Source organism: Aedes aegypti, chromosome 1 (assembly GCF_002204515.2).
Source record: "Aedes aegypti strain LVP_AGWG chromosome 1, AaegL5.0 Primary Assembly, whole genome shotgun sequence".
NCBI classification, from domain to species: Eukaryota; Metazoa; Arthropoda; class Insecta; order Diptera; family Culicidae; genus Aedes; species Aedes aegypti.
Genome location: NC_035107.1, coordinates 307,647,100 through 307,659,118, shown reverse-complemented (window position 1 = coordinate 307,659,118; position 12,019 = coordinate 307,647,100). Strand labels below are relative to the sequence as shown.

General features: G+C 38.0%; 2 protein-coding genes across 7 annotated transcripts in view; both read left to right on the top strand.

The window, feature by feature from the left end:
* LOC5572603 lies at nucleotides 1-3,558 on the top strand. The gene is made up of 3 exons (XM_021838480.1): nucleotides 1-154; nucleotides 234-632; nucleotides 2,569-3,558. Exons 1-3 carry the CDS (start codon nucleotides 79-81, stop codon nucleotides 3,459-3,461), a joined length of 1,368 nt encoding a protein of 455 aa, XP_021694172.1. The 5' UTR covers nucleotides 1-78; the 3' UTR covers nucleotides 3,462-3,558.
* Nucleotides 3,559-9,169: 5,611 nt separating this feature from the next.
* The window catches only part of LOC5572601 (protein lethal(2) giant larvae), a 93,190-nt gene continuing 90,340 nt past the window's right edge, over nucleotides 9,170-12,019 (top strand). For 3 of the 6 annotated variants that reach the window (XM_021838476.1, XM_021838478.1, XM_021838479.1), the window contains exon 1: nucleotides 9,178-9,358. The gene's annotated coding sequence lies outside the window, so the exon portion shown is untranslated. Of the gene's footprint in view, nucleotides 9,359-12,019 lie in introns of all 6 variants that reach the window. The other 3 variants (XM_001654062.2, XM_021838475.1, XM_021838477.1) reach the window with 2 other exon arrangements.

Sequence of the window (12,019 nt, the reverse complement as noted above, 5' to 3'; positions counted from 1 at the left end):
GTCGATCTCCGCTCAGTCTCAGTGATCATCCCGAAGAAGATAGACGTTGAAACGTACCCGCGAACGATCGAGACCGTGATGTTCAGAGCACGCTTGCTAATCGCACTATTGTTGTTCAATTGCCTCCTTATCAGTACGGTGCGATGTGACGAGGGTAAGCCTCTATACGGGGTCAAGATGGCCGTTTTGCGTGTGTAGTTTTGATTCATCGGAATTCGTACTTCCTTTTTTAGACAAATCATCCTCGGTGGAGGAATCCTCGCCGGAAGATGTGGACAAGCACAACCAACAGGTCGGAGAGAGTCTGATTTCGGCTCAGTTGAACGCCGTGATCGATTTGTATAAGCAGGAAGATCCCGTTGGGTTACCCGGGGCCACCGTTCCGGATCCCATGCCTATTCCGGAAATCAAGCAGTCCTTCTCGATTGCCAAGATGCACATGAAGAATGTGTTGGCCTATGGGTTGTCCAAGTTTCGCATCAAGATGTTCAAAACGGAGCTGAACACGATGAAGGTTCAAACAGGGGTGCAGATCGATGAAATGCTCGTGAAGGGGAACTACACGATGAGCACATTCTTCAATCGTGCCGAAGGTCCGTTTACGGTGGTGTTGAAGAACGTCATGACCAAAGGTAGGATAAGGAATTCACTGGTAATCTGGGGGAGCGGGTCGTTTGGCATTTGGTCACTTGGCATAATGGCTGGAGTCTGTTCCACTTAGACAAAATAAATGGATGGTATCTTCGGCAAAGTTGTAAAAGAGCTCAAGAGTAAATGACAGATTTTTTAATTCAGATTTCATCCACTAGTTCTGGTTCTGGATCTTAGTATTTTAGTGTGGATTGTTTGATTCCAGTGTGGATCCTGGGATTGTAGTTTAAATCGTAGGATTTTAGTGTGGATCCTGGAATTGTACTGTGGATCGCCGAATTTCAGTGTGGAACTTAGGATTAAAATTTGGATTCTAGTGTGGATCTTAGAACTGCAGTATGAATCCGGATATTTCAGTGTGGACCCTTTGATTGCAATGTGGATTGTGTTCAAATTGGAATTAAAGTGTGGATTCTGGGATTCCAGTGTAAATGTATGGATCTAGGGATAGTAGCGTGGGCCTTAGGATTTTGATGTGGATCCTGGAATTGTTATGTGAAATGCAGAAATTCACGACTTACCGTTTTCGAATTAAATTAAAAAGTCTCTCGATTACTTACTTTTGTCTTTGAACAACCCTCTGAAACTCTATGTCCAATGACTGTAATGTAATAATTCCCATACAGGAAAAATTTCAAGTTATTTGTAGTTCGTTATCCAAATTTCAGCCAATTTGGACTGCCAGAAGCTGAGATACAGCACCCCAAACTTGGGCATTTTGTATGGAAAAACAGCATTTGGTTACTAACATATGTCACTGACTGTATATATCATATGAAATCAATATGGATTCTGGGATTTCAGCGTAGATGCTGAACTACCAGTGCAGATTCTGGTGTACCAGTGTGGATCCTGGTGTTACAGTAAAGAACCTGATATTGCAGTGTGAATTTTAAATTTGTAGAGTAGATTATGGGATTCCAGTGTGGATCCTATGATTCCAGTGTGGATTCTGGAATTCCAGTATGAAGTCTAGGATTCTAATGTGGATGTTGTGAATCTAATGTGGTGGATCCTGGGATTACTATGGGGATGCTAATGCGGATATTGGATCCCAGTTTGGTTTGTTATATTTCAGTGTGGATCCTGGGACTGTACTGTGGATTTTAGTGTATCGGTGTAGATATTGGAATTCCAGTGTGGAACCTGATATTTCAATGAGGATCTTGAGATTCCAGTGTGGAGGTTTGGATTCCAGTGTGGATCATGGGAATCCAGTATACAATCTAGATTTCCTGTGTGGATCCTAGGATTTCAGTATGTTCACTGTGACTACAGTATAGATACAGGATTTATAGTGTGGATTTTGGAATTCCAGTTTTCCAGAGGATTCTGGCATTTCGGTAGGAAGGAAATAAATGGGAGTTATAAGATACTTATGAGAATTCCGTGTTCTCAGTGGCAATACTGTGGCTGTGGGAATGCTGTGAGAGTTATGTTGAAGTTCTGTGCAAATGTAGTAGAAATACTGCGGAAATAATGAGCAAATCGTTCGATAGTACATTAGGAATCCTAGAATTCTTGTGAATGTCTTGTGTTAATCATCTGGAAATTATGAAGAGATCCGATTGTGAGTTTGGAGGGAATCCTGTTAGAGTTATGTGGCAAACAATTAAAATTCCTGGAAGGGTTCTGGGGAATTACTTTGGGAATCATGCTTGGAATCATGTGAGAATTTTTTGGAACTTTGTGCGAAACCTTTAGCGATTCTGTGGGAATTATGAGAATCCTATGGGAATTCCGTGTGCTTTCTATGAGCATCCTGAAAAGTCCCACTGTCACTGAAATCTAGTCTTTTACCTTTTTGACTGCATCACTTTTCGGAGATACGACGACGAGAAAAAGTAATAAAACCATGCCAAATATCCCCGACGCGATAACTAGTCCTTCCAAGCGCTAATCATCTCGCCCTTTCAGGAAACGTATCCCTATCGGTTGACCGAGATGGCAAAGTTCGCACCCAAGACATCAGCTTGGACATCGCCTTCGACGACATGTCGATGGACTTCCAAAATCTGGGCTTCATGGGCAGCATCTTCCAGAGTGTGGTCAACTCGGCGTCCAACCTGGTGTTCGACACCATCAAGCCGTTCATGCTGAGCGAAGCCTACTCGAAAATTCGCGCCGAAATCGACACTCGCGTGGAGAACATGACCACCGAGTACAACATCGTGTTCCCGAATTCGATCTCTCCGCTGGACATGGCCATCGGGGAGGCTCGCACACTCGTGCGCAACAAGAAATTCGACCCGTACCTCATCCCGGACTACAACACGACGGCCGGGATATTCGGAATGCACACGTCGCACACCTGGATTCGGGGCGTGTCCAGCTTCTACCGCTACGGAGCCATCGGCATCCTAATGCAGAACAATACGGTCGCGTTGACGATGCAGGTCGGTACCCAGCGGATCATGGGCTCCACCCAGTGGGAGGTTTCCGTCGGTCGAGGTATGGTGTCCCGTGCCGGACAGGCTCAGTTCACGGTGGAACACATCAAGGTATCGTTCGAGGTGCAACAACCGCTGGATCTTCGCCGGAAGCCCAAACTCAACGACATCCAGCTGGAGCTGGGCAACATACAGGTGCGCTGCGATGGAGCCGGAACGTTGGACTACGTTGTAGAAGCGGTGGTCAACATCTTGCCGAACCTGTTGCGCTACCAGATCATGGACGCCATCGAGAATCCGCTGAAGACTCGCGTCCAGGAGAAGCTGGACTGCATCAACGTGGAGCAGATGATCAAGAAGCACGTGGTCGAGTACGAGAAGCGGGGCTTCGATATGGAGGTGGATTTCAAGCTTTGCTAAGCGCTGGAATGCGAGGGAATTTTGGAATAGATTTTTTTTACTACAGTTAAGTTTTAGGTTCGAAAAATAAAACATAATAATTTCAAATCATTATCTATATGGACCACGGGTTTAAGATTTACTTATATGAAAACAGTATTTCTCTGTTATATTTTCCATCGATATTGTTTGTTTTTCGGAGTTACCTAGATATGCAAAGGCGATGATAGAAGGAGTCTGTCTCAACTAATGGATTATATAAATTTCTTTGGGTTTCACCTAGGGCGGTGATTCTCAAGTGGTTCTGTTAGTAGTATTAAAAGTGCTCCATTTTGCTCCATTATATTATCATTGGCGTAGCCAGGATTTTTTTTTTCTAGAGGGGCCAGTAATCTCTTGTTTTACAGAAGTAATATCGGCCTGAATAACCACGATTTTCACAAATATTTTAGTTTGCCTACATTTTTATGAACTCTATTTTTTGTTTGTGATTTTGTCTCATATCGCTGCCTATTAGTGATATATGTAAATTTCAGTTTTCACTACAGAAAACATAAAACAGTAAATAACCGTAGAGATTTTTTTTCAAAGAACTCACGAGGAATATTCCCTGTGATTCTTCAACGAAATTTAAAGGTATTTAACCATGTGCTTTTAAAAGATTTCTCGGAATATTCCTGCGAGGATTTCTTCATGAATTATTTCCGTATTTTTCAGTGCTTTCTACAAGAACTTCTTTACCAATTGTTTATTTCTCCTGAGATTCCTACGAAAAACCATTTCCAAGATTTGCAGTTTTTATTCAACAAAATTTTCCTGACGATTCTTCAGGCTTTCTATCCTGATTTGCAGCTGAAAATGACTCTCTCAAGAAATATTTCGTCGATTCCTTGCAGAGATTGAACTGACATTTCTTTTGAACTGCGTACCAAAAACAAATTAAGGACCTCCATGTCCCTTGCAGTTGCCCAAAATTGTATGGCTCATAAGGTAATCTAGAATGCCGTGAAAAGTGTACTGCGATCTGTCAAACTTGGGTACCTTTTGCACTACCGAAGGACCAAATGCAGTACTAGAAGAGGTACCCAATCTGAGCCCGAGTGGGACGGACCTGTGCGTACTGCGATCAGAAAAAAAAAGCTTCTCTAATTGATTCTTTGCAGAAATTACTTCTCAGCAGCAAATCAGGCTTTACCAGTAAATTTCTCAAATAATCTTTATCAAATTCATTTAAAAAAGCTAAAGCCTTTAAAAAATTGCTTGAACGTTTCTCGAAGAAGGTTCTCTACATACTTGTTAAATTCCAATAGGGTTCAAAAATGTTTAATGAAATCTTGTTTTCATTTAATAACACGAAAAAGCATGTTACTGTAACTACTTTAGCATTTTTCCCGCTCAAATAACGGATATATCATATTAAAACTTTAATTTATAAATTGGATCCATAAATGAACTTTGACATTTGAGATCATGTTTGACGTTCGCTTAGTTGACAAAAATACCACAGGGGTTCAACTTTTTAACACCGGGGTTGTTCCTTTCTGACATTTCGGAAGGGACACGGAAAACAAAATACACCCAAAATTTGAGTTTAAACCAAGGGGTGTGACAAAATTTAAAAAAAAATGTTTTTTGGACTTAAACCATAGGAAAACATTAGAAAATTGAGTAAACATACGTTTTTGACCTAAACTTAAGCGTTTGGCACTAAAATTGGGACAGGGCTTTAGGACCCTATTCTGAGTTTTCAAATATCATCCAGTAAATCATTAACAATTGAGAATTCCTCCTAAAAAGTACAAGAAATTCTAGGAGTCTTATCAAAATTGTCTTCAAGATCACCAAGCAAGGATTTTTTCCACAAATTCTTCAGAGAGCACCAACAGTATTTTTTTTTTCAAATTTGCCTATGAGCTTCTTCTTGAGTTTTTCTTCAGATTCCTTTAAAAAATTTCTCATAAAATCTCTCGGAAATTCTTCAAAGGATTGCTTTAATTATTTACATTCCATGACTTCCTAAATAAATAAATGATTCTTCCAGGTGTTATTGTTTCCTAACATTCCACATGATTTTCACAACCAATTTATCAGGATTCAATTTTAAAACTGTTCGTAGTAATTTCTCAGAAAAGTTCTCCGCTGGTCTATCTACATTTTTTTCACATTAAATTCTTTAAGTGCTAAGATTTCTTGCTTGAATCGGTGTTGATGATCAACAGAATTTTCTGAAATATTAACATCTATAACATCCAAAACAACAACAAACCAACAATTTCATATTTCATGATATCTTATCACCTAAATTGACGTTTTCAGTGCCTTTGCTACCTTTTCACTATAGTTAAGGACTCGTGGGGTTTTAAGGGATTGAACTTTTCCATCAAGTTTGACATATCACAAAAACGTCGAAAGTTGATATATCAGTCATCTGAAATGCTTGATTTGCTCGGAAGATTGTGAGCTGCATTATGTGATAGGAGATCTCTATTAAAATAAAGTATTGTTGAGTCTACACGGGAAAAAATTCTGTGGTAAAAATTACTATTTTAGCTGACTACGCCCATTCTTGAAACTACCATGAAATTTCAGACCAATTTACTATGTTTACGGTACATCCCACCCCATTACTGGTACATTTGACAGAAATAAATTACAACAATCTGATCTCGACTACGGACATGGTAAAATCAAACGCATTTCTGGTCTGCTGAAAATTGCCGGTGCGAGCGCTTAAGTTAACCCCCTTAAAATGGTAGTTTTTACCGCACAATATTTTTGCGTGTAGATATTGAAAACGATTCAAAACATTTTTGTTCGAATTTTATAGGCAAAATACATTTAACTCCAAAACTATGAAACAATATTGAGAAAAATATGTGAGTAACTTAGAACATAAGTATATTTAATTAAGATCACAACGCAACAAAAAAAAAACTTTTGAACATTTTATCTAGATTTCGACTTATAATGTTTCTTATGCAAAAAGTCTCTTTTTGAAAATAAGTGGGGTGTTAGGGGATTATCTTTTCTACTTTTTCCAAGTTACAAAACTCATTGGATTTACGCCGTAATATATTCCAATATACTTTTGGCTTGTTTCGTGAAGTAAAACTGCATTGTAAAAGTTAAGAGGTCTATTTTTTTTTGTTACTGAATATCACAAAAATGTCTAATCACAAAAATCGGTAAAACTGGTAGGAGAATCTTGAAACAACGTATCAAATAAATATGAGATATTTCTTGATACTGATTCCAAAACTTGTTCGATCACACTGGTAAAATGTTTGGAAAGTTTGAACGATTATTTTATTTGGAAATGGTTATGAAGCCATTAATCCTTTTAGTGGTAATCCTATGAAGTGGTTAATAATAATAATATTTTGTCATTTCTATATATTAAGAGTTGCGCGAAGAGTGAAACCAAATCTACCTATCGAACTGTCAAACCGTCTGTTTACCTATCGAGCAGACCAGCAAAAATAGGGGATATTTTCGAAGACAAAAGAAGCCTCTTCGCGCAACTCTCTGTATTCTTTTTGAGAAGCTTCGTGGCCTTGTCGAGCACTAAACGCATTGTGTTATACTGTGAGCGTTAGATTTCCGCTCCATACTGGAACATTTTTCTTCTTCAGTATTTATTTTGACCGTGCCACTGGGTGTTGCATGCAAATACTTTGTTTACTGTTGCGTTTTATTTACAGAGAAAATTTACCATTTCCCCTATTAAAAAATCATGTCAAGACAAATTTACGATGCATTGATAGTTTCCAAAAAGGATTAATAACTATGAAAAATTTGGCAGTTAAAATAAAACGGTTTGCGTTTGCAGAAGTTCCAAGTTCAATAATATTGATGTATAATCTAATTAAGGTAGAACATAACTTATGAAATTGAATGAATGCATCAAAGTTATTGACCGAAAAGATTATTTTTTTGTGGTTGGCAAAATATGGGTTTATTTACGAAACTCAAATTCCTTAACACCCCATTTTGCAAAATGCAAAATGCAGTTTGATTCTGGTTGGTTTGGTCTCCACCACCACCAGCTAGTGACCAATCGATTGAGTTTTCAGCTTAAACGGAAGTTTGGTTCTCCAGATCCGTGCTCTTGAAAATTTGAAGTTTGGCTTCGATTCACCTTCACCTTAATCAGTTTTAGTATTGTTTTTACGTAAAAGTATGGAACAACATTTTGATTGAAATGCCGAACACTGTGTTTATTCTGTCTCATATTCCGAACACCTTGATTCAAATTCCGAACAGCACGAATAAACCGTATTCAAATGAATAATATCGCTAATAAATTTATCTGAGCTGATTCTACTGGTTTTAAACTAGAGAATCATCACTACACTGAGAACAGCGTTGCAGTTGAAATTACTATATAAGAGGGTTAAATTAAATACACAACGCCACTTGATTTGTGCAGACTAAATTTGCATTTATTTCAAATATTTTGTGCATTAAATTTTACCATGGCATCATTTAGACAGTAAAAATTACTATATTATGGTTAAAAACTTGCAGCAGGCCAGAATCGAACCGAGGATCTTGCGATTGCCAAGCGTGAACGCTTACCGCTCGGCTATCGATGCGGTTGGATTGAGAGGGAACAAAACGCAAATAAAAAACATTCTTGATAGCTCAATCGTGATTGGAATAGTAAATTTAAAAACTTGTTCATGATTCTCATTACTTCAATGCTTGTTTCAGTGTACTCCCGCGGTATAAATTATATTGGATATCTTAAAATTGAATTGCAATTGACTGCCATTTCTTTGTTATTTGGTGAGATATTTCAGCGAAACATTTCAACCAAATCGCCATACAAAAACCGAGTGTTCGGAATATGAGTCTGTTCGGATTTTGAGTCAAAACGGTATGTCCGTTTTGACTCATATTCCGAACACTTAAGGCCAACAGTGACTTCAAATGCATCTGATTGGCATAAATTAGCTGATATTTGTGTAAATTTTAGTTTCCTCGAAAAGTCTAACGCTTAGATATTGGATGTATCAATAATAATGTTGAATTAATAAGTTTCAGTATTGTTTTCACGTAAAAGTATGGAACAACATTTTAATTCAAATGCCGAACACTGTGTTCAGTCTGTCGCATATTCCGAACACCTTGATTCAAATTCCAAACAGCTCGAATAAATCGTATTCAAATGAATAATTTCGCAAATTTATTTATCTGAGCTCGTTCTAGTCTCAAACTAGAGAATCATCACTACTCCCGCGGTATAAATTATATTGGAGACGTTATAATTGAATTGCAATTGACTGCCATTTCCTTGTTATTTGGTGACATATTTCAGCGAAACATTTCAACCAAATCGCCATACAAAAAGCGAGTGTTCGGTATATGAGTCTGTTCGGAATTTGAGACAAAACGGTACTACTTCTATAGAAGTTGCTTGAAATTAGAGTCGACATTTTTTTTCATCCCTCAACACACCATTTTACGGTATATATTGAATCAAACTAGATCGATTTTTCTCCGTGACTGCATACAGAAAATACTGTGATAATGATTAAACGTTTTCTGGACCACTTCAAAAAAGTTTCCCCTTAATAATGATAGACCATTACTATTATGCTATTCGTAATCCTACGCCAAAAAATGTTCGCGTTCCAGACGAAAGATAAAAATATGGCAACACTGATCCGCTCATCGGCGAACGGACGGATCGGGTTGCGTTCGGTTCTGTTCGCGATTCAAGCCGAACCGATGCACAGTCTTTCGTTGACGCTAGCGGGCATCTGACGCGTATTTTTTTCGCTCTCAGTTTTCAGTTCAAAATCCGTTTTGCTACTTTCTGTGCAGTGGTGCAATTTCGGGAGTGTGTGAAAGAAGACCTTTTTCGGTGGTGTTTTCCGTAAGAACCATCCATCGTAAACCGGCGTTTCCGAACGGTGCGTAAGCAAATTTTCTCACCGGTGGTGGTTGGGAGGATTTTCTGTTTCTGCTGGCTGCCCCCCGCTCTGGAGGAAGGAAGGGACGAAGAAATAAGAAGCCAGCAAGTGTCAGTGTTTTGGAGGTTATTTGCATCCGGTGATTGTTGGAAGCAAGCGTAAAAGTGCAGAAATGAACAAGGAACAGAACAGGGAACAGGGTGGTGGTGTGCAGTTTGCTGGAATCTGGAGTGGGACCGGGATCCGAGTTGGATGAAGAACCGGGGGGAAAAGAAAACCGCTTGTTGGTCGGACTTACGTTTTGGATGTGTTGGTGTGTGCGTGGCGTAGCGGGTGAATGTGTATGGGTGCACTCTCCGGTTGTGTACATTATTTGCAACAGGGTCGGATTTGGTAAATCTAGGAATTATTTTGACCTGGTTTGAAGATCAATATTTTATGCAGGCCTCTTATTAATATCTTATTTATGAGATTTTTAACCCTACGCTAGTTTATGTCGGAACAAGCCTCTTAAGAGACAATAAATTCTTTTTGAACGGATGGTCTATAGAAGCGTTTTTAAGAAAGATGTATGTATGTTTATTCATTTGTGACGATAACCTTTTAGTTTTAAACTTTTTACAAGGTCTTTACAAGATGGCTTCTTTCAATGATCTTCATAGGAAATTATGTATGCTCTAAAGATTTCTTTAATCAAAGGTTGCTGGTAATTGTCTTAATTTATCGAAATCGTAAAAAAAAAGTTTTGTTTGTCAATCAATACAGGTTGAACTCGATTATCCGGAGTATCGATTTTTTTCACTCCGGATAATCGAATCACTAAGAAAAAAATTGAAATCTTCGATAAAAGAACTTAAATATTATCTTTTTGTTGTTGTTTTATTAAATAAATTATATTTTTTTTATGATGCGGTGGCGTAGCCAGAAATTATTTCTAGGAACAGTAGGGGTATTTACAAGAAAAATTTTTCGTTGAGAACTTCTTTAGGAAATTTTCCAAAGAAATTCTGCTGGATTTTGAAGTATCTGAAGTAATTTCTATAGGTAATCTTTGAGAAATTGTTGATTGGAAACTTAGACAAACCACACGACAATTATAATGAAAAACCTGAGAAATCTATGAAGACAGCTCTGGAGAAATTATTTCTTGACCTCACAAAAATGTCCTAAACAAAAATGTTGGATGCAATCGATTGCAAAACTACTGGAGGAACTCCAGGTTTTTACTTAAATTGTGAAAATTATGTTGAAAATCTACACACCGTATTTCACCGTAATCTCAACAGCTGAACAGTTTGGTGAACTAAAAAACCGTAATTTCGTGGGAATTTTTTACGGATTCCGATGAATTTTAACCGAATACTGTGAAAATTTACCGTACTCCGTTAATTTATTTTACCGAACCGTTCAGCTGTTGAGATTTCACAGGAATCCGTAAAATAATTTAAGTGTGTAGACATTGCAAACTAGTTCAATTGGATTAAATGGACAAATTTAAATGAAATTTACGAAAAGGTTACATGTCTCCTCGGTGCGAATCGAACTCACGGCTCCCAATTAACTAGACAAGGCGCATTACCGCTATGCCACGAGAGAACCCAGAACACAGAAGTCATAAATCAGTTCCGCTCAAAGCTGAGGAATTTCGGAATCGATTTGGTGTTTTCCAGCAGAAAAAATCAACTCAAGACTTCGTTAGCCTCTACCAAGAATCCGGTTAGCACACTGAACAAGGCCGACGTTTACAAAATCAGTTGTACTCATTGCAGGTCTAAGGTAGTCATAACATGTCTTTACTGAGGGTAATACCGCCATACAATAACGACAGTGGATATCCAAATACCGCCATACAATAACGACAGTGGATATCAAAATTTTGCGAAATGTTTCTTCACCTTGGTAATTTGATGTATCGGAATGTCTAGAAATTGAATGTGTCTGAAAGTCTTGAAAAATTCTTTCTGAAATCATCGGCTACGTTCAAAACCTTAAAATTATCCAAAATTTTTAACTTTTTATTAATTGAACTGTGAAATTTATAGACATGACTGTGATCTGTTAACCTTGGGTCCCGAGTGTACTACAAAAGGACTAAATGTTTACTTTTAGGATCTTGTCGTAAAACGATCATAGAGGATGTTTCAATATCAAATTATTCTGTACATACTATTGTTTTTAGAAAATGTATATTTTTGGATGGGTGAAAGCCTGTAAGAGTGAAACAAAATAATCTCGTAATGGTTGGTTTGGTTTGACTTTATTAACGAGATTTTTAGCCCTGGGCTAGTTCATCTCGGGACCAACGGCTTTACTTCCCTTCCGAAGGAAGTCGTCACTATAACTTTTTACGTCATAAGTGACTATGTCGGGGATGGGATTTGATCCCAGGTCCTCGGCGTGAGAGGCGAGTGTTCTAACCACTACACCAGGTCCGTCCCCCAATCTCGTAATGGTATAAAACACTCATTCCTCCCTTTCATTTTGATCTTTGATCTTGGATTTAAAAAAATATGAATTGGAGTGCAGTTTTAAGAGTACTTTGGTGAACATAGCATAACTTCCTGCATCAAAATGAACAAAATTTTGATTTTTTTTTAATCATTCTGGCGTCTATAGTGTAACTTTTGTCACCTAAATGGACTGAATTATATTTTTTATAAA